Consider the following 27,980-nt stretch of genomic DNA (forward strand, 5'->3'; position numbering starts at 1 on the left):
TATTGATTGAAAATAAATGTGTTGGTAAGCTCTTGGTAGCATGGAATCCATGTTACTTTTCAATGAACTTGAAGTACATGAAGACTCCGTAAATCATCACCATTTTTTCTTGTGTGTGCTTATAAACCCACCACCACATTCAAATGGGGGGGGGCAGTCAAACGAAGGGAAATTTTCAACATTTTACTGGGAAAAAAAAAAATCTTCCTTCAGCAGCTTGCCAGTTTGACACACTTTTGGAAAAAGATAAAAACACACTACGGTGTTTGTATGTCGAACATTTATTACAGCTAATTGGCAATGTGATAAGACAGTGCTCACATGGCCTGATGTTGGTCACAATTACAAGAAAGCTTAATCCAGCCCAGCATATACAAGTGAAAGTGTAAACCACAGACATGTTTAGATATGTGTATGTATAAAAGTGATGCTGAACAATTATATAAGCTTTAAAAAATATAGGGCCACCTAATGCCATTTTACTTCAACTCTCACTGTTAAATGAAAGGTGTCTTTTTAAGATTTTTATACTTCTGATAACTAGGTAGTGCCATGGAAGGAAAGGAAGCTTCTGTAAAGTTTGTAATACTTCTAATTGGAAGGAAGCAAAGGGAACCAAAATAAACTCAGCTTGAACAAGAACCCCAGAAGGAACATTCATGCTTTAAACAATACTTTACACAACACTGTGAAGAGGGCAATGTTTCTGTAAGATACTGTTATGAAGAACTGATAAACTAACATTTCTACTTCATTTGGGGGGCATCAAAAACAATCTGAGTAACTAAATGATTATGACCACCAAAAAAAAAAAAAAAATCATCTCAGGGTTCAAATGTGCCTTGGCCTTAAAAATTATGTGCTATTATAAAGCAATCTTTGTTCCTTGTCCCATTCATTCAGAATGCTTAGTTATTAATTTTAAATGACATCTTCCAATTTAGTCATCTAAAATAATCTGTATTCCCTTTATTTTAAGGTATGTAGTGTCCAATAGGGTTCTTTGGTATAAATTTGTTTTTGTTTAAGTTTCAACAATTAAATTTTCATTCATTCAATATGTGACATGATGATTCCCTTATTTTTACCATATATACGGAAATGCTGCACTCATCTTTGGTTTCGTAAAACCAGGTTTCACATTATAATTTAACCTTCCTTTGTCAAGTACAGTAATTAACAAATGTACACTGCCGAATTGTTTGTTAGATATTGCTTGTACAGAGATGTGTCATTTTCATATATGCACATAATCAGTTATGAGAAATAGACCTATAAATTTGAAAAATCCAAGAAAAGTACTTTATGCATATTTCTAATCCAAATTTAAGTCCCTTTTCATTCAATTGATCAAAGTTCCCTTTTTAAAAAAAATGTAGGCCTGAATGAAGCAGCTTAGCAAAACAGTAATACTGACAAGACATCATCTTACACCATTAGCTAACATGGACATGAAGGCAGTGACCATCTACAGTGTGTGAAATGCCACAAGAAGTCATCAACAAGGGAGGAGAGTTATGTCAGTCCAATTTCTTCAAGAACACTACGTGGGGTCTCAGCTTCCTGTGGAGGGAAAACGTGAGACTCTGGTAAGCAGATCCAGGGAGGGAGTCTTAAAAATGTGAAAAACTGACATAAAGGGCATGCCCATTTTACAGAAGAAATTCAGTGTTACAGGAGCATTCTACTAGTGACAGCCAGTGGTTATCTAGGGATTTATGCCCATATCATTGGCGACCTTAGGATGTTCTCGGCATTCATTAAATACCAACTGATTATATACTAATGTGCTCGGTACTGTTGCCATAACACAAAAAGCAGTCAAGCTCAATGGAAACTCACTAGCAATGTATGAAATTGCTGCTACTCAATCATATACAGGAAAGATTAACTTACTTTTATAATTCAAATAAAAAGCAGGACCCGCCCCCACCAAGTCCTGAGTTCCCACAATGCTTCACCTAGTGTTTTCCATGCTTTTTTGTCACATACTGAAAAAACACTCTGGAACTAAAGGCTCTTTGTCTTATGTAACAACCAATACTTGTTTTTAAATGTTAAAGGTAGACAAAGCAGCCATATGTAGAAAAAGTACTTCAAAATTTTCCAAAGGGGCCTAAAAAAGGACCAAGTAGGTCAACTTTCAGGTATTATTATCAATTTTGTAATTAAAAGGTCACACAATATTTTAAGAGGATAACAATGTAAATTTTTAGTATCTAATAAATGAATAAACTTACTTTTGCATCCTATTCGTGGTACAGCACAAAACAAGGAAAAAAAACATTATATCATAAATCTTTAGAACATTAGATTTAATTGTATGTAAGGCACTTCATGGTATAATCATACATAAGATTCTACAGTCTGTTTCCATAGTTGGAAAACAAGAAGAATGGTACTTACCTTCATGTTGAGAGTAAATGAGTTTAAGGCTCAGTGCCTGGTGTATAGAAAGTGCTCAAAAAAATGTTAGCTGATAATGTCATTACGTAACTAAAATCTAAATAAAGATATTTAGCATTCGGTGCTATATTGAAGTACTATAAACCAATTATATAAAGTTCATATGATGACTTGTCAGCATGTTTGTGTAGTACTAGAAATGAGTAAAAATTAACTCGAGTGAAAAAAGGCCTTTTTAAAAAGGCAGTCTAATCTATGGAGTATGCTTGCCCTCTTAAGACTGAACTTCAATCTAATCAGGTTACAGATCTAAATAAAAATACAGATGAAGGATAAGAGAACAAGTAAAACATTGACACAAGAATAAAATGAGCCAAATACAGAATGGAAGAAATTTTATGGCATAAATACCCTGGTTCAAAAAAAAAGATGGCAGGGGGATAAAAAGTAGGCTTGTGAAGAATTAAAACAGACTTAAGATGCATCAACCAGATACAATGTGGGCCTTGACTGGAATCTAGTCTTAAATCAGTTATAAAAAGACATTTCTCAGATAAGCAGAAAAAACAGGCAGGCAAAAGATATTAGGATCACTTACTGTTGATTTTGTTGGGAATAGTACTTATCTGTTGGAGATACCTTCTAAACTATTCAAGATGAAATGACAGGATGGAGAGGGCTTGCTCTCAAATACTGAGGCAAAAATAGGGGGAGCTGTGCTAGAGCAAACAATATTAAATCGATGGTTGCTGAAGCTGAGGGATGTGTGTACAGAAAAGTTCTTCATAGTATTCTCTTGAAGTTTGCATGTTAAGTTTTTGAAGAAAGTCTGATGGAAGTGATGGACCTTCAATGTTATTAAAGGATGCCTACACTCAATTCTATATAGTTTACATTCCCAGCTTGTCCATGTAAAAATGGCCCAAAACTATTCCCTGAAGCCAGTCACACACACCCATACCACACCTGCTCATTGCTTATAGTCTCATATAGCATTTCCTGAAGAGAGTCAGATTGCTTTTTGAATATGAATTACTTAGTGTATTTGTTCTAAGAGGCCTAGTTTCATTTACATATTTTAATCCTTTCAAGTTGTACAAGTAGAATATTTTACAAATTATGTTTAAAATATAAAATGTACTTTTCACGTGTTCACACTAAAATCATAGCTCAACATTACCTAGAAAAACTATTATCTAAAGTCAAATTCATAGAAACAAAGTACAATGGTTTCGTGGAGAGGGATGTAGGGAGTGGTGGATTGATGGGTCTAGAGTTTCAGTTTTGCAAGATGAAGAAGTTCTGGAGATTTGTTGCACAACAATGTGAATGAATATAATTGACACTATTGAACTGTAACCTTTAAAATAAACTACATTATGTGTTTTTACCACAATTTAAAAAATTACCTGGAAAATGAAAATATAAAACATTATCTTATCAAAAGGGGTGGAGAAGAAAAAAGTCATCCACATGAGACAAAGTACATGCAATACTTTTATTTTAGACATGCAAGAAAAGCTATTTCAGAATCTACTGATTTCAAGCAAGCAGCTGTATACAGATAACAAAAGCAACATCTTGTTACAGCTCAGCACACAGCATCCAAAGCAAACAGGCATGAGACAATGCATATTTATGCAGCATTAAAACCAGATGAATACCATGTTGCAGGGCAGCAGGAGGGATGAAGGGGAAAAAAATGGAAATGAAAGATCAATGTTTCCCAGTGCTTCAAATGTAGTGTATTACAGCAAGAATGGTAAGAATGGAAATAACTAATTCGTTACCTGCCTAATACAAAGTTTCCTGGTAGGTTTTCTTTCAGTGATAAACTAGTTTGAGTATCATCTGAAGTTATTGTGTAATGAAAACTTACTTAACTCAGTCTTTAAATTCTCTAGACTAAAATAATGAATGATTTGGTACTTTTCCTTTTATGATAAAATATGCTACATGTTTTATTAAAAGCATGTACAATAGTGATCAATGTTAAAAATTTTAGTATTCAGAAATATAAAGCCATAATTAACAAAGCACTACGTATTTAAATGAAGACTTAATATATTAGAAAACTATTAATAGTAAAATATAAACTTTAAGTATTGAACAGTATTGGAATTTTTGAACTATATAAATTAGCTCAGTATTAATACTTGGAAAAGGCTTTCCACTGAGCAATAGTGCAGAAGAGACTTTTCTGACACAGCTTTCTGATAGTTCAATATCATTATATCACACAAATGTGATTCAATAAATGTGGCACTACAAAATTTCTTAACTGAATGTTTTAACTTTAAATATTATATACTAGTACAGATTAATTTTATTTTATTGTATTATTTCCACATACCCTTTTATGTGATACATTAGAACATTTTAACTCAGTCTGCAAGACAATCACACTATAGTTTTGGTTTTTTTCCCCCCTTCAACAATTGAAGACTGAACAACTAAATATTATGGCACTGCTTATTTTGACAGAGTAATTCAGCCATAGTCTCTTTGGTAAACAATAATGATTGCCATGTTTTCCTCTTATAAGATTAATCACAAATGGTTCATTAATAGTAACATGCATGTGTTGAAGATGAAATATTACTCAAAACATTCACAGATCATACTTTGTCAGAAGAATTTTAAATCAGTTGTGAACAGGGATAAATTATATCAAGATCATATATAGAATGAAATAAAACAGGAAAGAGGAATGCAAACAGGAAAAAAATACAATTGTAATGGTACTGGTTCTGAAATGTTCTATTATTTTTACAAGATAGTCAGCAAGCTGAGGATATTTTCTTTCATAAGTATATCAGCTCTCTATTTCCTCTGTGAAATTCTGCATACACGATGAGTAGTCATTTAGTACACAGGGACATTAAAATATTCATGACGTGGCTACAAGAGAAATGCATATATTCTTATACACAGTACATAAACTGATACAGACACAATCAGATTTCTAGAACATTTAGTTCACAGTAAAGCTGCCTAAAACTTGAGTTTTTGTTTGCTTTTGTTCTTTGGTTTATGGCTGAACATTTAACTTCTTAAACAATGCCCAGGCATTCAGATTCATCTTTTAACTTTGTATGATGAACAAAATGATGACTGACATCCTACAAAATCCTACAGTACTGTATTTACTAATAACTCTGAAAAGATTTCCAGTGTAAGACATTTGGTCAGTTCTTAGTTAACTGAAAATTCAATTAGAATACTTCCTTTCACAGTGTCTTGAGTTCATCAGGATTTTATTATATCAAGCAGAGATCCCAGAGGAAAATCTTCCCCAAGCAAAGGGAAAAGTAGTCAACCATATGGTATTTTAAGTAGCAATAAAGGCTTTTAAATATTCACTCAGCTACAAAGACAAAAAATCCAAAGAATGCAACTTTGAGACTAAGGATATTAATTTTTTAAAAATCTTCAAAATAGATTTTTAAAGAACCCTTCAAACAGATTTATTACATATCTATGCCTAAAAACTTATATAACAAGATGTTTCTCACATCAACAAGGGGAAAAGGTAACCTGAGGTGGGGTCTTAAACTGACCCTAGAGTGTCCCAGAGAGATGTCCTGGGCCTCCAAAAATTCCCTGAAATTAGAGGCAAAATTCTGTGTCAATTTTCCTAGGAAGAGACCTCTTTACCCTTTAGACTCTTAAAGTGATTCTACCCCCCACCAGAAGTTTATGACTCTAAAAAGTTTAAAACTTCTTATGTGAGTGTTTTGAAAGTCTCCTCCTTTTAGTATTTATTCAAGTTGGAACTCTGAATTATTAGGCTACAAATGCGTGGAAAGTATTAAAAAAGTAACAGATTCCTAAACTTATACAACTGTAAATAAAAAGTATCTAAGAAGAAAAGCCAGTTATATTTTAATTCTCAGATAATTTCTAAACATTGTTGAAGAGACAGCTGTCCCTTTTTTCCCCACTCAGAATATATAGTAAAATGAAATAGCAAGCAATTAAAATAATAGTGTTAATAATAAATTACATCCCAAATACTTCCTTACTGAAGCTTTCGTTTTCATAGGGAAATTCTACTTGTGTACCAGTGGCATTGGAAATTCACAGTATTTAATGAATACCTAATTTTTTCAATGAAAAATAAATCGTAAGCCCCAATGATAGATCATTATCAGAGCAAAATTCCCTATGAAAACATTTGTTTAAAAATTGGGACCATCCTTTAGGATTTATATAATTGAGACTTTCCAAGTAATGCTAAAATGTAAATAACACACTTGACAAAATTATAATTACAAACTGAATTCACATATCCTACTACATTTTGATGCATGTCAGAACTCCAGCACGTATTCTAGTACGCTTTCTTACACCCAATGAAACTCTTGCTGTGATACATAGTCTCTGTTTTCTGGAGAGAGAACAAGAAAAGTTTAAGTCTGTCAAATAACCTTCACCTAAATACCAGTTCTTTGCCTTTATATTATATAGTTTTTAATGTTTTGGTTTTCTCTCTTAATTTTATATCACATCATCTAAAAACCAACTATGAAGAGTTTTATGCCCCTTAAAAGAAAAAGGTAGCTTCCCAAATAGGGCTGAGTATGGAGTCATTTCTCCCCCACAGAAGACTTCCTGAATGAGAACAAAAGTTCCATATGAACAATTCTGAAATGTGACTGCCCCAGGCATTTCCATCACTCATTATCTGATAGATCTTTTACTACCTTTAGAAAAGGAAAGGGGTGATGATAAGCCAAACTATTCTTCATAGCCAATGATCCAATTACCGTACTCTAAACAAGAAATTACCATTCATCAATTGTGAAGAATACTCTCCATAGGGAGAAACCCATCTTCATTGGAAAAACATTCTTCAAAAAGAAAGAAATCCTTGCCTAGTATGTGCAGAGCCCTGGTTCAATCCCCAGAAGGGGATAAGGCATGGGCCAGGGGAGAAAAATGGAAAAGAAACTCTAAAATAATAGCACAAAAAGAAATGTTGGTATAACAAATAGCATTCTTTTATCACTTTTAAGTTGGGATAATGTGTTTTAAATAATTTCCCAGTTCTGAATGCCAGGGTCTGACAAAGTTCTGCTATAAGTAAATACCTTAATGACCAGTTAACACGAAGTTGATTTCAGCTAAATGCTACAGACATGCCAATAATTAACCAAGAATATTTTTTCCTCTTGCATACGAATAAAATATAGTGGGTTCAATATAAACTGCAGTATTCTGTGCCTTCATACTATATCTTTTGAGTCACAGAAAAATCAATTAAGATTAGGGAGGTTGACAATAAAGTATGTCACAGCACACAGGTGACCCTATGCAGGACTAGGCCTACTGTCTTGCTGTTCCCATGGGTGCCTTTGGAAATAGTCATGTATACTACTCAGTAAACTATGAGCTTTTCAATACACTAAATTAAGTAGGAATAAAGAACAGAATGGTAGTGACGAAACAATTTTTGAATAAAGATCACAAATGTATTATTTTCAACCTGAAATGGGCCTTCAATCCTGGGCAATCCTTTGCCCATCACTAATTTGCACCCTAAGTCTACTGCCAACCCTCCACTCTGACTTCATCTAGCCTTCTCCTTCTCCCCAGTCACAACCATTCTCCTCTAGATGATGTCAGTGTCATCTCTCATGGCAAGAAAACAACTTTCTCAATTTTGTTTATGCAACTCATAAAGGGGGGAAAAAAAAACCCTACACCTTTACCCCATTATTTCCTCATAAGGACTCTTCTTGTCCAAGAAAAATGCTTTTGATTCCATTCCCATTCTCCCTCCCCAAACAGTCCATTTTCCCCTTTATCCCTATTTGCCACCATTCTTTCCATCAGCTCCTTCTCCTTTATATACATGCATCTTTTCTTTCCTCTGCACTAAGAATAATTTTATTCTCAATCTTGTACAAAAAGGACCAGATGTAGTAGGAAGTGTAGGCTGACAAACAACAGAGAGGAATCAAATTGCACCTGTTCTCCAAAAAATGCCTACCTTCCTAAGAAAAGCCCGACCCCATTTACCATTCAATTTCCTAGATATCCACCATACTAGGCTATGACTCACATGGAAAGCCAACTGGGAAGCGATAATGAATACAGGTAAACTAGCAATTATCTGCAGGCTTAAGTCTTGCTGAGATGAGAAGCGCTGAAGTAAACTAATGGTACTTAACACCCAAGGTGAATGACTAGTCTCCTAATTCTAGTATATAAGGTGGTAAAAGAGAAATAATTTACATATAATGAAAAGCAAATATAAATAAGTATATTTTCAAGTTATTGATCTACTGCAGATTTTTGGTATAGGGGCTTCTTCACTTATTATTTATACGATACTATTGTATCCTTCGTCCGTCATGTTCAAGAACACAATGGCCCTTTTAATCCCCCTAATTGAACTATGTAGCAAAGCATGCAAAGTCGTTATGTTCAACTCTGGAACCCTATTATATGGGTTAAAGCCCCAAAGGGCCAGAGAGTATCTAATGCCACTAAGATCTATTTTGAGCAATGAATTTAAAAAGAGAAGAACTGGGAACACTTTATAAGGCACCTTTTAAATGATAGGGCTCATGATGTCAGTCTTATTTCATGAGCATTTGTGAATTACTGAGAAAGTCTAGTGATTTTTTTTTTTTTTAACACTGTTAGGCAATGAGAGGCAAGATCTATGTGGTTGCTCCAGATGGTTACTGTCTAAAATGGCCAAGAGCAGACAAGTACTTTACTCTGTATGCTAAAGCTTTATTTTAGTAAATTCTGCTCTAGTTGTACTATCTGAAGCAACACAATGTGTACTCTTTCATTCACACAGGAGAATTATTTTTTTTAATATTTATTTTTTAGTTGTAGTTGGACACAATACCTTTATTTTATTCATTTATTTTTATGTGGTGCTGAAGATCAAACCCAGGGCCTTGCACATGCTAGGCAAGCACTCTACTGTTGAGCCACAACCCCAGCCCCAGGAGCATTATATTTATTTTTAAAAAAGTTCTAACTTTTTAAAAACATTTTCAGAGGTAACATTTAAGTTAGTCATTATCCTCTAATAGATTTTGTTTTTCCTCACTTGATATACCTTGAGTATCTTTCCATATTACACAGAAAATTTGGTCTTGAAGTTGTTTTTTGTGGGGGGATACCTGGGGATGGAACTCAGGTGTGCTCTACCACTGAGTTACATCCCCAGCCCTTTTTATTTTCAGACAGGGTCTTGCTAAATTGCTGAGGCTGGCCTGGAACTTGCAATCCTCCTGCCTCAGCCTCCTGAGTTGCTGGAATTACAAGTGTGCACCACAATACTCAGCTCATTTCTGTTACAGCTATGATAGCAGCTGCATGTATGACTGTGTTGTGATTTTCTTAACTTATTTCCCACTGATGAACATTTGGGTACATTACCATGATCTAATATCTGAGCCACGTCTTGATGCATTTGTATATTTCCACTGAATAAAATTCTTGGAAGTGTAAGTAATGGGTCAAATGGCATAGTGTGCGTTTAGTCATTAATATATATCTCCAAAGTAATCCTCCAAAACAAAATACAAGTTAAGTGCTCACAAGGAGGCACCAGAGTGTCTATCTTGCAAATCCAAGAAGAAACAAAGGTCTCCTTGATATTTTAATTTGCATTTCCTTTTCTTTTATTTGTGAATTACTTATTCATGTCCTTGCTATCTTTTTCTGTTGTGCTGTTCATCTATTTCTATTACATCTGTCTTGAAAATAATGATGAGAGTAACTTTACTATAGCTTATAGACGCTGGTTTAAAACCTGTTAGCTATAAAATACTAAGGACAAATTACTTTCTCTGGCAGTTAACTGTACTTTTTAAATAAAAAAGGTACAAAAATTAGCTTATCAAATATAATTTTAGACTATAAAGAAATATTTTAAGCTTATTCTAGTTTACCTGTATTGTATTTGCCTTGAAATGACCTAAATTCAATCAGGGCTTTCTAAACAAAAAATTTTCTCGGGAATCACAAACTCTAAAATACCTATACTAAGTAAACTGTTTAAGGCTAAGATGATGTAAAAGAACAATAACAAAAAGTCTAACTACACAACAAAAGAAAAGTCTATATGTATAAATTCTGGTCATTTAATCTATTCTTCTTTAAGAAATAATCAAATCCCTAAGGTAGATGGGGAAATGGGCAGAAAATTCAAAAGTGTTCTGCCTGCCCGCAGGGTAGACTCAATTTTGTTTCCACATAAAAATTCAATTACCTTAATAGAAGTGAACAGATTTGGTTGTTGTTGAGGAAATTAGATTATATAGTAACATCCTACAAGCCTTGCTGTGGGACAGGTTCTAAAGTCAACCACAGATTATCTTCCCAGTCACTGGTTATCAAGTAAAGATAATTTGGGTGAATAACTTTTATAGGCATTTATGTGTTTTTTAGCACATATATTTTTCTTTCATAATTTTTAGGATTTTTTCTCTTCTCTGCCTTTTCCATTTTTGATTAATGTCTTAGCCAGTTATTTATACTATGGACTATGTATAATACTGAAACAATGTAGCAGTCTATAAATGTAAATGGGATTTTTCTTCCATGGTGTCAAATTAAACCAGGTTTTCTCAACCTGGACAGAACTGACACTGGGATTGGATAATTTTTGGTTCTGGTTCTGGGGGGCTAGAGGGTCTGTCCTGTGCACTGCAAAATAGTGAGCAGTGTCCATAGTCTTTACTTACTAGAAATCAGTAATAATGTACTACCAGTTGTGACAAGTATGTCCACATAGTTCAACGGACCCTGGGAGAGCACAAATGCCCAACCTCCACCAGAGAAGAGCCACTGAATTAATCTGGTTGGTGGGATAAGATTATATATTCTACTGTGTTTGCCTATATTTGCTCATTTTTCTATAAGAAAAATTAACTTTTTAAAAAAGGCAACAGAGAAAACAAAAGAAATTATAATGTCAGCCAGAGAAAAAATTCAAATCTAAATTTTTCAGAAAGTACTATTCAATTAAAAAAAAAAAAAAAAATCACCACTGACCCTTTTGGAATGTGTTTTTTCCAGGTCCCAACCCTACGGCTCATGAAATCAATTTAGTAAGTCAGGATAAACATTCAAACACAGAAAAATAGAATATAATAGAAAATGAGAGATTACAAAAGAAAAAAACAGAGTATTATTCAATAATTTTTTTATAGTTATGTACTATTGTGATAAAAAATGTATTACTGTGGGTTCTAGTCAAAAATGTTTGAAGATCAAATTTACTTGATCAAAGTTATTCCAATTTTACATCATTACAAATAGCCCAAAGTAATAAGAAGTGATTCACAATAAGCTAGAAAAGAAACAGCAGGGAGGATAATTCTTAAAATTCTGAAAATCAGACAAAGGAAAAGGGCTAAAAATCACATACTACAAAATGATTACAACATGGAAACAAGTAATCAAGGACACTAGCCAAAGTGTTTCTTACTAAAAGTAAAGTAAACCAGGTGTGGAGACAAACATGGAATATTCCAATGACTTAGGAGGTTGAGGCAAGAGGATCACAAGTCTGAGGCCAGCCTCAGCAACTTAGCAAGACCCTGTCTCAAAATAAAAAAGGCCGGGGATGTAGCTCAATGCTAAAGTTCCCTGGGTTCAATCCCCATTACAAAAAAAGAAAAGTAAAAGGCAAGATTCATTCTGCCTTCTGTATATTCCCCCTTCTGGATTGTCCATCTCAAGAATCAATGTAACCAATTGGTTCTGGTAGACCCCAATTAAGATTACATATGAAAAATTAAAATATGATGGCATAAAAGACTATAGCTTTGTTAATTTTTTGCCCAATTTTAAAGAAAGAGGTTTAACCTTAAAACTTTTAACATAAATAGCAATAATTACAAAGGAATTTCAGGAGTTTGTCTTATTAAAGCAAATCTGCCACAGTCTGGCTGTCACGAGCCACTCAAGCAGGAACAAACTTTATTTCCAAACTCCCCTGAAGGCCACCCACATGGCCTTCTCTGGGACACACCACACACCAACCGGAACTCCCTCTCCTGGAACTTCCCCCACCAACTTGAACTCCCCAGGCAATCTTCCGGAGAACTCCAAAGTAGTGGGCGCCCTGAGGTGGACAGTAAAGGTCTAATATACAATTGAATCAATCCAGCATCATCTTAATGGCTCCCTCTCAACCATTACTTCTGGCAAAATGCCAGGGGCCATTCTGACTTGGCTGTGGCTCTCAACATCTCCCCCTTCTGTTTAATTAAACACCAAGCATGTGGCTTAGGGACCCTGCTTGTCTTAGGTTGTCCAATACTACACAAATCCTAGGAGGATTTGTATCAAAATACTTTTTGCTGTTAAATGGCATTATTATATATATTTGAAAGCATCTACCTCTTTTAAAACAACTAAGATATTCTTGAGTTTGACTAACATGCCCCAATATTCTTAATTAGCAAGGTGTAATTTTTAAGATAACTCATATCTTCATTTAAAAGGTATAATGTTATCCTTCAAAAAGTCCTTATTTACTCAAAAGCCTCATTTTTTAAAAGAAATCATTTTTTCTCCTAAGATTCTTACCTTTCCATTTTATGCAGTCCCACAGATTTATTAATTATTGCTTTCACAGATACAGCATAGTACTAAGACATATCATGCAGCCCCCAGCACTAAAACAAATCAATTTTAGCAGCAGTAATTCTCCATAGAGTACCACTTTCTAAATGAGGCAGATAAACATCTGCAAATCCAGTAAATCTATTCATAAAGTGGATCATCTTGAAGTAGAAGCAAATTCATGAGTATAATAATGCTTGCTTTTGGTACCTCACTTATTTTCCATTGCAGATTACTTCAGTGAGAAACAATACCAACAGCAAACAAAGCTCAAAAGAAAAACCACCACAAATTTCAAAACGATGCTGTTAGTATAAAAAAGAAAGTTCAACACATCTCAAAGCGCTGATCAACACCATCATGCATCTAATGCTGAGGGTTAAAGCCCAATGCCCAGTATTTAACTATTTGATCTTCACAGATCAAGCAAGGACTTTAAATCATCTCACGTGCAACAGTGTTTGCATAGCACCCCATTTTATCCATGCCACAAAATGGTAAATTTAGTAGTTACCAATAAATAAGTTGGGGGTCAAAAGGACTAAAGCCTTAGACTGCTCTTTATCATAAGATATCCTCAGACAAACCTCCCCATTCTTCATTCTGGCTCTATAAAATTAAGGAGCAGAGAAAAACTGGTAAGTGGCTGATTTTTTACAGAAAAAAATGCCATGCTAATATTTCCTTTGTCATTATACATGTATGTGTTTATAAAATAAATCCAACTGCATCATCATACTCCACTTCACCCCCCAAAAATCTGGCTTAAATATATATGTGTATGGGGGGGGGGTTACTCCAAACATTGTAAAGAATATCTATCAATAGGGCTGGGATTGTAGCTCAGTGATAGAGTGCTTGCCTAGCATGTGTGAGGCACTGGGTTCAATTCTCAGCACCACATAAAAAATAAATAAATAAAATAAAGGTCTGTTGACAACTAAAACTATATATATATAAATTACCAATTTAGCAACCACAACAAGTTATACTTTAATAATTTAAGAGTCAACTTTAGTACCAGTAGCATGTTAAGATGAAATGTTTAAAATCCCAACAAACATTAAAAATTGGAAAATGGGCCAATTTCCAGGCTTCCCCCCAAAATCTAATCGTGTATTCACACAACCAAATACCAAAAGAACAAGCACAGAGTTCAGTCTACAAATGCCAAAAATGATCCCTTGTTTACTAAGTAATTAACCACAATGAAAAAGGTAACATTATTCTTTGATTACTTATGCTGATATTTTAGCAATTATTATTTAAATATGCATTTGTTTTATTCTTATTAATGTTTATGCTGACAACCTACTTGAGCCAATGACAATCTGTCCTGTTTGCCTGTAAGATGAAAGACTATCTAAATTATGTAACATTCATATAAATTGGGTAAATCTAATCCTTAAGGATAGAAACATTTTACAAGCTAAAAAAGAACTAAAAACCAAAATCATTCTGTGATTTCATTTATCTTTAAGCCCAACAGATATAAGTTCATTTTAAGTTGAAAGTTTTTAGAGCTTAGAAATAACCCAAATAAAAGACCTGACACTAAACAGAAAAATCACAATGCATAAAAAATTAGATTAAGAGCTGGGGTTGTGGCTCAGAGGTAGAGGGAGTGCCTGGCATAAGTGAGGCACTGGGTTCGATCCTCAGCACCACATAAAGTAAAACAAAGACATTGTATCCACCTAATACTAAAAAAATAAATACTTTTAAAAATTAGGTTAAAATAATCAGAACTTCTGCTACAAACTTAAGGCTGAATTTAATAAAGTATTGTACAGCCATATTTACAATTTTGGAAGTAAAATCACTTCATGACACTGACTAATTGAATACTACACCCCAAACAGCAAAACCAAAATAGGTAACATAAATTTAAGCATTTTGATAAATCCAACAAGAAATAATTTGAAAAATATTATTTATATTTATATAGTCAATAAAAATTTCTAACCACTGATAGTATGAACAACAAAAATCCCCAGACTAAGAGGCTAAAGATGGCATTTATATTAGGAATCATACTCCTACAGTAATGCTTTTATCCCCTAGTACAGTAAGTACTATAAGCTAAACAGAGCATCATTGTCATATATTATAAAGTAGATAGTAATTTCCCAGTATCATTTAAAAAATAATCCAGGACTGGGACTGTGGCTTAGTGGTAGAGCACTCGGCTAGCACATGCAAAGCCCGGGGCTCAATCCTCAGCACCACATAAAAATAAATAAGTAAAATAAAGGTATTGTGTCCATCTACAACTAAAAAATAAATATTAAAAAAATAATAATCCAGGCACAAGGAGGTATCAGTGCCTTAAACATCTAAGGAAAACATTAAAAGTAAGAAGCTGAACTTCAACAACTTTCAAAATGTTTTAAATGTTTAAAGCAAATGTAATTAATCAGAAAATGATTAAAAACTTGGAAGAAATACCAGGTTCTGATAGAACAGAATATAGGTCCATAATAATGAAATACAAAAGTGACCAAGGAAAAAGACAAATATGAAAATTCCCAATTCCTCATCCTGGATTCTACCTAATATTTAAAAGTTTGTTTAGTGAGCAGCAAAATAAGAAAGTACTAACTTTAAAACCAATTTTACAACCATATAATATATGCTTATAGTCAGCACACCTGATGCTAAAAATAAAAATCTCCAAATATAATCACTGTGGCAAACTGTACACAGAAGGAAAAGGGTCTGTTCTCATTCTACCACTGAACAGCAGATGGTATGAGGACTGCCAACAAATTCTTCACTTTTGCAGGTACCCTAACTATTCTTTTGATAACTATAAGATAATTAAGTGCACAAGGCACTGTTGTCACCTCAGCTTTCAGCAACCCCTACCACTAAGTGTTGCAGTAGGTTTCCCTAGTAGTTCCCTCCTTTCCAGAGACCAATAGTAAAGAAATTATAATGGAGAAAGAGAGTAAATCTTCTCTCATTTCATTACCTTAAAGCTTGCCATTTCTGTAAAAATAGAAATGCTAAAAAACTGAATTTAAAGTCTCCTTTAGTAACTGAAAAAAAGCAAGAACTGACAAATACATGTGTAATGCACAATGAGAGGCTAATATAAGCTAGAAATACAAAACCATACTTTCAATGCTTCTGTAAAATACACCTGTGAATCAAAAAATTCAACTTTTTATATATACATACATATACACACACTTAACAACTGCCTTAATGAAAACACACTACATTGTTTTTTTCTATTTACTGACCCTTTCTTATGTTATAAACTTTCTATATGATAAAAACCACAACTGGCTCTAAGGCATAATTCCATTTAGTACCTGAATTAAGCTATCATTAAATTTTTTTAAAAAGGTAGACTTATATCAATATGAAATTTTAAATTTCAGAAACAGAAAGTAAATAAGTATTAAATACATGCATGGTTACCCCAGGATGACTGAAGTAATTAAAAAGGGAAGGGGGTTATTATGGTTCTGGAATATGGAGGTAAGATGAGAAAACAGTAGTTTTATAGAACATGGTTTGCTATTTAAGAAAAGCAAAGTATGAATACTTTTTAGCTTTATTAATATAAAACTAGAGGGTTCTACAAAAAGTCTAATTGGAAATCCCTACCACTTGCTTGGCTACATTTGTACTTAATGGATATGAAGTGAAAATATGAACCAATTTGGAATGAAAATGCTGTAATCTCACAGTCAACTCCCAATTAAAAAGGAGGTTGGTTGTCTTAAGTAATTCAAAACAATGGATGGAGAGTTCTCAACTTGCTGTAAGGTTTAGCCAATATTTTCTCTTTTTATAACAGTCTGTCCTAGTAGGGTCCAAAACTGGGCCATCAAAAATAAGCTTGACCAACAGACCATCCATCCATAGATAACTGAGTTGATGTGACTGACACATATTTCAATCAATAAACTGCACATGGATAATACATGCCAAGCATGCTCTGGGTAACTACTGAAACTCTAAGAAGGATGACTGAGACTTCCCTAGCAAGAGCAAAACATGCTAGTGCCTAGTCAGGAAAACAAGTGACTTACCTCCTGTAGTAGATCAGCCTGCTCAATTGCTTTAAGGACATTTTTCTTGGATGTTTCCTGAACTTCCCCTCCCAAAAGAAACTCATCCAAAATAAAATAAGCCTTCTCGAAATTAAAGATGATATCAAGTTCACACACCTGAAAAACAAAAACAATACAAACAAAATCCCTCAAACTGTTAAAACTTAAGCAAAACAAAGAAATCTGACCAAAGTGAATCAATTTTAAAATAGCAATCACATTGACTAAGCATCATTAATTTAAGTAAGCATAATTTTCAAATTTTAAAGTACTTGAAAAAACAATGCATACAAGATAAATAAGACATGTCTCTGCATACTCTCAATGTGAGCAACTTAATAATTTTCTGCTCCTAAAACTGATCTTTAAATACTTATTTCCTGGGTTATGTGATTAAACTGCTAACCAAATCTGAATTCTGCACTAAGCACTACCATGATATTAATGTTTTCAGTCAAGAGTCCTTTCTATTGTACTATTTTAAAACTCATTGTAACCATCATAATTAAATGAGTAGGTCTGATGGCCAATGACCCTGTAAGTTAACTGAGTAGACAAACTGAGAAAAAGTTATTATTGCTTTCTCCCTGTAATCCCCAATATATGAAAATAATAAACTTGTTAGGAAAAAGATTATTTTTTTAAAAAAAAAAAAGGAGAGAGATGGTATTCAATTTCCTAAAATAAATACTCACACTGCCAAAATACTTGTCAAGTAATTCCACATAACGATGAATTATTTCCAGGGTAATTAGTTCATTGTCCTGATCCTCAATAGCGCAGCAAAAATACAGACTAGCATATCTATAACAGAAAACAAATGTGGAAAAAAAGTTACCCCTATAATCATGTTTTCTAAATATATTTTCATATTCTATTGTGGAAGGTCTCATGCTATAAGCATGTTTATTTCTTTTCTTACAACAGTACAGAATTTTTTTCTCCTAGACTACAAAAGTAATAAATGCATGAGATATTTTGAAAAACACAGGCAGGCAAAAAGAAAAAAAAAAAACACTACATCATACCATCTAGAAAGAGTAACTGATTTTGCTCTTTATCCTTTTAGGATCCTTTTTATGAACATTTGAAAACAGTTGACCCAGGTTTTTCTGATTACAAAATCCACTAAATTAGAGCAAAATACTCCGGGATTAATTCAAACAAGTAAACAGCAAGTAATATAGATCTTTCAACTGAAGGACTTATTGAAAATATTGTCAGATGAAGTCATTGCCTTGGACATTTTACTGAAACATAATATATACACAGAGAAGATCTCAAGTCATAAAAGCTCAAAGTGAGTTTTCAAAGTGAACCCATTTATGTACCAGCACCCAGAACAGAATAGTAAAGAACCTGAAGACCCTCTTCTTATCACAACCTCTCATCACTATAGGCAATTGTAACCACTATGTTATCCTCTAACAGCACAGAATAGCCTTATTAAAGGAGGTTTCTAGGATTGTGGAATAATGTCCACCCCACAAAAAAAGAATGTCAGCTCCAAGTTATTATAGAAGTTTGAGAAATAGAACAGAAAGTTCTTATTACTTAAGGGAAACTTGAGACTCATTCTCAATTTTTCCCACTTCCACACTGTTGAATTAAAGAGGAGATTCTTTACCGGAGAAGACAGAATAAGGCTGGGACACTTACTCTCCTCCGAATCAGGATTCTGGCACATGGAACTGGGTTATGCCTGATCCCAAAAAAACACACTTACCTTGAGGCATAACAAGTCCTTTAGGGAGGATTAAATGAACATTTCAAAATGGTTTAAGTGTACTTAAAGCTTTTGAAAGGAAAGAAAATAAAAACCTAAGATATTCTAAACAAGTCTCAGTTTAGATTGTACTTTTCAATGAGAAGCACTTATTATTTTTTAGAAAATATGACAGGCAATTACTGCTTATAGTATACTGTGAAATAATATAGAGAAAACATACACAACTTCAGTTTTAAGATTCAATGAGTCCCTGCTCAGTATAAAAACAACTTATTATTTACACAACACTACTAATTTCAATAGTATCAAAACCATTTTATCTTATTGGATCTTTTTTTTTTTAATATTTACTTTTTAGTTGTAGTTGGACACAATATCTTTATTTTATCTATTTTTATGTGGTGCTGAGGATCAAACCCAGGCCCTCACACATGCTAGGTGAGCGCTCTACCGCTGAGCCACAATCCCAGCCGCTTATTGGATCTTTTCAACAGCAAGTACTATCATCTTTGATCACACACACAAAAAACAAAAATCAATGAAGCCCAGAAAACTACTGTGACAAGAAACTGGTCTCCCTCCTTAACTCCAAGTCCTTAACCCTTTCACTAGACTCCTTTGTCATACGTATCATGTCTTTATTTTTTCCAATTTATTTATTTATTTTTTAAATTTGTTTTAATGAGTTATTCATGACAGAACTAATTTTGACACATTGTACACAAATGGAGCACAACTTCTTATTCCTCTAACCATACATGGTATAGTCACACCACTAGTGTAATCACACATGTATATAGGGTAATCACGTCTGTCTCACATCATGTCTTTTTGCATGTCCTAATTCTACCTAACTTCCATTTTCTGAAAGCTATTTAAAATGGTGGGTCTCTCGTAGTCACATAAAGTAGGCATCTGAATGTATTTGTTTATCACCCTGAAGAGAATCAATCATGAAGACATAATAAGGCATGGCTTCCAACTTTAACAAATTATTTCTCTCTTTCCCATCATTACCCTGTTTTTGATCATCTGTTCAAAAAGCAAAGGAATATTCCAACTCTAAGTTCTTCCTAATCCATGCTCTTTAGTAGAATTTTGAATTTGGAGAAATTCACAGAAATGATAAATAACATTCCCTGAATTAAGAAAACTAAAGGGGCTGGGGTTGTGGCTCAGAGGTAGAGCACTCGCCTACCATGCATGAGGCACTGGGTTCAATCCTCAGCACCATATAAAAATAAAGCTTAAAAAAAAAAAAAAAGAAAGAAAGAAAGAAAGAAAAAGAAAAAACTAAAGATTAAAAGGACTCACATAAAAATGGTACATTAAAAACAAGCTATGCTAGCTGACGTGAACAGAATACCAAATAATTCTATTACACAGCATTTACTAATAATTTCGAGTAAAATTCCTTACTTTCAAGATTTCCTCAATGCTGGTGTTATATAATCTAATGGCTGCACCATCGTTACTCCTTATCTACAGTACTGCCTCTTACAAATACTTAAGATACTTATTTACTTAAATATGACTCAAAGATCTGAAATTATAGAAATCATTCAGAAGCATGAATTTAAACACCAACCAATAATGTTTTTTGGTAATAGGGATAGAACCCAGAGGCTCTTTACCCCTGAGCTACATTCCCATCTCTTTTTTTTTTTTTTGGACAGAGGGTCTCAAATAAAGTCTGGCCCCAAACTTTCCATCCTTCTACCTTCAATATCTGGAGCCTCTAGGGTTACAGACATGTGTCATCACACCCAGCTATTGAATATTTTTAAAAAGAGAAACAAGTCCCACCAACACTATCTAAAAAATTTTTGTTTGGGTACTGGGGATCGAACCCAGGGCCTTGTGCATGCAAGGCAAGCGTTCTATCACTGAAATATATCCCTGGCCCTCTAAATGTTTACTTTCATTAAGAATGCAAAAGAGGGCTGGGATTGTGGCTCAGTGGTAGAGTGCTCACCTAGTACGCGTGAGGCACTGGGTTCGATCCTCAGCACCACATTAAAAATAAAATAAAGATATTATGTCCATTTACAACTAAAAAATAAATATTTTTTTTAAAAAAGAATGTAAAAGAAGCTGTCAAATTAATAAATTCTTGGGCTGGGGATGTAGCTCAGTTGATAGAGTGCTTACTTTGCATGCACAACGCCACAGGTTCCATCCCCAGCAAGTGCGCGCGTGCACACACACACACAAAAAAAATTTAATGAATTCTTTTTTTCAGATGAACAGAAAGCTACCAGGATCATAAGCCTTTTCAGAAAGTTTAAAGAAGGAAGAAATAGAAGTCTGGCTCCAAACTTGAGTCCTCACTCTAAATGAGGCACTAAATGTTAGCTAAGGCTTCCGCATATTTTACCATTTTAATCTTCACTACCTTACCAGAGATACTATTATTGCTTGAGTTTATAGGAGATGCAGCCTTGAGTAACGTACCCAGAACAGCAATTTGACCCCACAGCCGAATTTTACATTAAAAATCATAGCCAGCAATCGTATTAAAATAAACCTGCACCTGGTAAAAATTAAACTATGCTCAAAGCAGTATTTTAAGAGCTTCAAAGGAGAGAACTAAAAAATGTCATACTGATTTTAGTAAAAGATTACCAAGAAAACCTGAAGTGTTTTCCCTATTTTTAAAATCCAATTGGTTTAAAAAAAAAACAACATTTTTTTAAAATTCAATAATGAGCTCATTTTGTTCTCTTAGTACATATTTGTAAGTCTAAATCTGAAGTGAAATTAATAATAGACTAGTAAGAAGAAAGGTATGTTTGGTTATTTTTAGCACGGTGGATTAAGGCTTACTCTAATTACTGGCACTCAGAGAACATCTGAAAATGCCTATTCTTATATTCAAACACATGACTTCTCTGCAGTCAGCTAAATTATCAGCTGACTATGGGTGAATGTAGCTAAACTATTCTCAATACCCACTAGTATGTCATTAAGAATTCTTTTGTTAGTAAAGAAAATCAATAAGTACCCTTTAACAAATTCTCAAGCTAGTAATGCATGAACATATTTTTAAATTAATTTAAGAAGACTAATCCAATGTCTATTTTATAAAGTGCTGCATAAAATAGGAATCAGAAACATACAATATTCTGTCTTCAAGAGATCTTTAAGAGTATCTATTTTAGGGATGAGGAAACAAGAGGCAAAGTGACTTGCTTAAAGTCACAAAACTAGCTAATAGCAAAAATGGACAATTCAGGTCCTCAGATTTTCAGTCTGTCTTTTCAGCTATATTTTCCTTATCTCCCCTACAGCTCCCCTCCCCAAAGGGAAATCTATATGCCAAACACTTGGAATGAAGAATGTGTATGGCCCAATTTAACAAAAAGGACATAAAAAACCCCTGCTGATATGAACAGCAAAAGAGCTGTTTGAACAGCAATTGAACAACAATGCATGGTGGCGCATACCTGTAAATCTAGCTACTCTGGAGGCTGGAGCAGGAGGATTGCAAGTGCCAGGCCAGCCTGAGCAACTTAAAGAGACCCTGTCTCAAGGTAAAAAAAAAATTAAAAAAAAAAAAAAAAAAAAAAGGTTGGTGGTGTGCAGACATGGCTCAGTGGCAGAGTGCTAGTGCAAAGCGAGGGGTTAAATCACTAATACAGGGAAAAAAAAAAAAAAGTGCCTGTTCAAAATTTCTCAGGAGCTAAGCAGTAATTCTCTGGTTTAAAAGGCTTTTTCATCCAGGTAGAGCAGTGAAATCAAATCACCTGATAATATCAACAAAAATATATGAGGTGATAAGAAGATGAAATGGGGGAGTATATAGAAAAACATTATAAATTCCATGTTTTTGGGCTGGGGATGTGGCTGAAGTGGTAGCGCGCTTGTCTGGCATGCATGCGGCCCGGGTTCGATCCTCAGCACCACATACAAACAAAGATGCTGTGTCGGCCGAAAACTAAAAAATAAATAAATAAATATTAAAATTCTCTTTCTCAATCTCTCTCTCTCTTTAAAAAAAAAAAAAAAATCCATGTTTTGTACATGATTATTTCAATAAAGCTACGTGTTTTTTTTTGTTAAGCTCACCTTTTACTTAAGGGAGTGTTGATCTAAATATTAAAGTCAGGTTAAATATTCTTTATAACTTTAAGAAAAAGAAGTGGCCCAATAGGGACAGGCTGAGCGGAACGCATAGGAACACCAACCAGTTCTTTCCTTTATTCCTTTTAACTGCCCATTCATAGGCTTGAGTCCCTTGCTGGTATTTTCCTCCTCCACACGGGGGACTCCTTCCCCTATCTAAAAATAAGCTTAAGCCTCTCGCACCTTTTTTCAATCCTGTCCCCAACTCCTATGTCTAGGGGTGGTTACCACCTCTCTCACAGCAAAGCTCCCCAAAACAGTCTCCATGTGCTATTTAAATTACTCTACCTCTTCACTCTTTTCCGATTACATCGAGTGTTCTGTCTCTACTACTCCACTCAAAATGTTCTGGCAAAGGGCAATTTTATAAAGTGCTTACTACAAAATCTACCAGATTCTTTCTTCACCTTCATTGAATTTTATGTGACATCTGGCATTAGTTGATCTTACTCTCGAAATTCACTCCGCTTCCCTGACTTTACTGACCTAATACTTACCCTATGCCTGCCACTTGAAGGATGGATATGTAACACTTTTCGTCTAAGTTTCCCCAGAATTCCATGCCTATGCTCAACACAACCCACCAGAAAGTGAGACATTCCAAAACCAACTTGTCTAAAAATTAGCTGGGTTCTCTAATTTACCATTTACCCCATCAGCCAAATTAGAAATGTGAAGATCACCCCACTTCTCCCATTCCTTGGCAGTCCTCCCCACTTCTAGGTGTGACCAAGTCTGATAAAACTTCCCTAGGTAACAGCTCTCCTTTACAAGCCTCTGGGTTCAGGACTTTATTATTATGCAGTCTCCTACAGATCCTGCAGGTGCCAGTTTCAGTCCCTGTCCTCCCCCCACCCTTTGTCATTCTTCAATCTCTTAAAAAAAGCTCACCTAATCTTTTTTCACTCCTATTTAAAAGCTTTGCCTCCATACTTGAAATTTAAATTGCACCCCCCACCCCCAGCAGCATATAACCTCCAACAAGTCACTTTCCCCAAATGTATTGTTTTAATACAATAGAAATTTGATCAATATCATTATTTTTCAAATTCAGAACGGTTTCCTGTGCAAAGAGTAGAGGCCAAGTGAGCAGGGTGATGGGATACCTGTGATTTCACAAGAGCAGTTCCATTTCTGCTTGTTTTATTTAAGACTCTATCCCTGGGTCAAAAAGCTTAAAAAATAAAAAAGTACTTGACTAGATTATTCTAAAATATCTCCCAGATCTCAAGTGCTATGGTTTTTCTAAAATCTTTCTCAACAACTATAAACCCAACACTATACAAAAATCACCCAAACATGATTAAATGATTAAATTCATTGTGAAATAAAAAGAAGTCTACGGTATTTAAGAAACTCGCTTTGTCTTACAATGGCCACTTCCTTCCCTGCCACCCATCCCTCCACACACAAAATGAAACAAACAAACAAAAAACCATCCACACTTGGAGTATAAAAGAGAAAAAACAGACTTCTCTTCTACCCTCATGGCATTCCATATTGTTACTTCACTGTATACGCCCCATACAAGAGAATTTTTTATATGCAGAAATGTTTTAATCTTAAATTCAGTAAATTATTCAAAAGGGAACAGAAATGGGGAAGAAGCAAATAATGTCCCTTTAAAATATACTCTGTAAAAAAATAAATTATATTTCATTAAACCTGTTTAGAACAATCCTAAAAATTTAAGATACTCAAAAGAGTTTCTTCAGATACCAGTAAAATAAAGATATAAAGCATTTTTTAAAATATCAGTGTAAAAAAATTACCAAATTTTAAGAAACCTATCTGGCAAAATTATCCTAAGAACACCTTCACCACAGCAACAAGTGTAATTCAAATTAATAAATACTATTAACAACAGATCCTATACATACATAAAATTTTTAGACATCTGTATAATTGCAAAAGTCTATATGTAGCCAAGATGTTTATAAGATTCTAACAGTCGGATACAAGGCATGTTAAATATTAGTCATTATTTTATAAAGATTCATGGGAATTAGACTCTCATCTATGCTTGCCTAAATTCAGAGAATTACTCATGTAATTTAAAATACTGATCCTTTTTGCCCCTGAATTCACTGAATTTTCCTGAAAAGATGGTTGAGTATGACTAATCATTTATGTCTTTAATTATATAATTAGTTTAAAGATGATTTCCCTACGTATCATTTTGGCCTGGGTAACTCATCAAAACAGTAGTTATCTTAAAATAAAAAGCTTTCCTTTAAACCTATTTCATTTAAATATTTGATCATTATTTATAAATGTTATTGCTCAAAAGTCTGCAACTTCCCTATTACAAATGACCAATGCCAGGTGCAGTGATGCACACCTGTAATCCCAATGAGACTGCCAGGAGGACCACAAGTTTGAGGTGAGCCTTAGTGACTTGATGAGACCCTGTTTCAAAATAAAATATAAAAAGGATTGGGGATGTAGCTCAATGGTAAAGCACCCTTGGGTTCAATTCCCTGTACCCCCCAAAAAAAAAAAAAAAAAAGACCTATCATTTCATTCTGCTATCCCACCTTTCTGATAATTAAAAATTATACCTTTTATAAACAATCTTCAGATCTCGCCACTCAAGGAAGCTGCACATTTTAGGTTTCCGTGCTAAAACGGTTTGAACAAGTTCTCTTGTGATCTTTTTCTTCTCTTTGTCTGACAGTGGGACATACCATTTCTGCAGTCGAAGCTTTCCCTGACGACTAAAAAGCAACATAAACTGCATCTGTTAAGATAAATAAGAAAATCAATATTAAATGCAATACTTTGAGTCAATAGTTATAAGATTACATGTTTCCCAGAGAACCTTTGAGGGATAGGTGTTTAACTGACAAATGATTAGCAGTCATCAATATGTTTATGCCAGTTAAAATAGCAGAAAATTATTTTAGAAAGATCTTACTACTTAGATGCAAATCTTCCCTTCCCAATCCACCCTGACCCACATACATGTGATCACATACGATATTCACCACACCATCTTTGGAGGGAAACGTGTGTATAAAAAGAAAAACAAGTAATAAGATGGAGTGAAATTTTTAAGAAAAAGGTAGCTCTGGTAATTTAAGAAACGATTTTCTACCCATACTATACATTCCACACTGCCTACACCATGCATCAAAAGAGAATTATAGACATCAATTGGTTTAGGTACATTCGGAAGAAACAGGAGATCTACTGTTTTTCACCCCGAGGCCGTTCTAGTTCCAGACTGAATTACTTGCAGACAAACTGCTTATCATTTAGAATGCTCTCTTCAATTTATGCTAGCATATTTTAAGCAAAACAATGATCTAAAATATTAACTAAAAAAAGGATCGCATAAATATATTTTTTCCTAATAAAAGCCTGATTTCAAGTGTATGTTTTCTTCTCATTAAAAAAAAACCACAAACACGTACACAATTAAGAACTGAGTTATTAATATTATGGAAGAGAATGCAAACCTTAAAAAGGCTAAAAATAAAGAGTTATACATAATCGGACAATACATGAAATACATTTAAAACAAAAAATAGCGTTTACAGATGGAGTAGATGCCAAATTCTAGTATATTTTATACTTAAACTAATTTGTATGGATTTATTTGAAACTTGCAAGTCTGTTGATCAGTGTACATTTTCTTTTAAAGCCAACATTTTTAAAATTCAACTGGTTATCTTAACTACAAACGGTAAGTATTGTTTCTACAAAGTTTATTTAAAGGTAGGATTCAGATAGGTATTCATTTTTGTTTTTAACCTTTATAAGTGCCTTTAACAGTGCCACTGAGAGTAAGATTCAAGCCTTGACTCTTAATATTCACCACACCATCTTGAATTTGAACCTGGGGAGGGGGAATTTACACAACCAACAGAATAAAATGGGATCTAAATTCCAATAAGAAATTATTGCTGCTTTTTTGCGATAATGCAAAAAGGCATCAAGATACCTGGAAATTTATGACTTGGCAATTTAACTTTATTAAAGTTAAAATTAGCTTATTACTCTACTTAAAAAGCTTCCGTAGCACAAGACACACAGATATTTATTCAGTGGTATCAAAGTGCCTCCCATATAAGTCCTGAAGATAGCGGCATTCGAAGGGACAGCAAGTGAAGCATCAACTGCACAGTTATGCAAACCCGTTACCAAAACTTGGACAAGAATGGACCCTGTGTTCACAGATCCTGGTAGCCAGGAGGGGTGGGCGTTTGCTTTCGAAAAATACAGTATGGGTTCCCGGCTGTCTGTAGCAGGGTCCTGTAACCGCCCCATCACTTTGTCGGACGAAGAAACAATGTATCCCCCTTAAAATAAATCATGCGCTAACATGGGACGAAACCTGGTAGCAATGCACAAGTATTTCTTTTCCTCTCTTTAAAAACCAATGCTCTGATTTTTGCCACAAATCACAGGGCACTTCAATTCCTCGAGACTGGTGTCAAAAACAATGGGCTCAACCCTGGAGTGGGCTTGGGTCCAGCGTTCCTTGGGTCCCGCCGTCTCCGATGCCACCCCCACTCCCGGGGCCACACTCCATCACTGACCAAGCACGGGCGAGGTGACAGGCAAGGAGCGGTGCAGACAATGGCATCCGCCGCCGCGCAGGGGGCGCCAAGAGTCCTCGGCCGCCGCCGCCCCCGGCCCCTCCCAAAAACGCCCCGCAAAACTTGAGTCCATTCTCGAACCACAGGTGCCGCGGGGCCCCCGCGGAGCCTAGGACTGGCCCCCGCATCGAAACGCAGCGCAGAGTAGTGTGCGGGGCGCGGACGTGGAGAGAAGTGAGTTACGGGGCGCGGCGCCCCAGTGGCGGGCCAGGCGGGCGCGGGGTGGGGTCGTCGGGGCGTGCGCGGGGCGGCGGGGGGGCGCGCCCAGCCATCCCTCCCTCTTCCCATCCCCAGCACCTCCAATTGTCCCTCGGGACTTACGGCGGCCGCTGGCCGCGGACGCGGCGGAGCTCGGCCGGCGGGGGCTGCGGCGGCTGAGGGGAAGCCCCTGTCGCCTTGCTGAGGAAAAGAAGCCGTGGTGCTGTGGGGAGGGGACCCGCTTGG

The 27,980-nt window shown here is 35.0% G+C and overlaps 1 protein-coding gene across 4 annotated transcripts; it reads right to left on the minus strand.

Annotated features, from left to right (window-relative positions):
• On the minus strand, nucleotides 1–27,980 carry Ap1s2 (adaptor related protein complex 1 subunit sigma 2). Of its 4 annotated transcripts, XR_013154811.1 has the most exons (6): nucleotides 27,858–27,980; nucleotides 25,494–25,672; nucleotides 17,774–17,882; nucleotides 17,058–17,195; nucleotides 13,526–13,620; nucleotides 1,492–1,563 (listed from the first exon to the last, which is right to left on the minus strand). XR_013154811.1 is itself a non-coding variant. In XM_077107918.1 (5 exons), the coding sequence occupies exons 2-5, from the start codon at nucleotides 25,670–25,672 to the stop codon at nucleotides 1,516–1,518; spliced, it is 474 nt and encodes a 157-aa protein (XP_076964033.1). In that variant the 5' UTR covers nucleotides 27,858–27,980; the 3' UTR covers nucleotides 1–1,515. The 4 variants fall into 4 exon arrangements, 3 of the variants coding, with proteins under 3 accessions (XP_076964033.1, XP_076964034.1, XP_076964032.1); XM_077107918.1 differs by lacking the exon at nucleotides 13,526–13,620 and having other exon boundaries at nucleotides 1–1,563; XM_077107919.1 differs by lacking the exons at nucleotides 1,492–1,563; nucleotides 13,526–13,620 and adding an exon at nucleotides 5,152–5,307.

The sequence above is a fragment of the Callospermophilus lateralis genome (assembly GCF_048772815.1).
Source record: "Callospermophilus lateralis isolate mCalLat2 chromosome X unlocalized genomic scaffold, mCalLat2.hap1 SUPER_X_unloc_1, whole genome shotgun sequence".
Taxonomy (NCBI): domain Eukaryota; kingdom Metazoa; phylum Chordata; class Mammalia; order Rodentia; family Sciuridae; genus Callospermophilus; species Callospermophilus lateralis.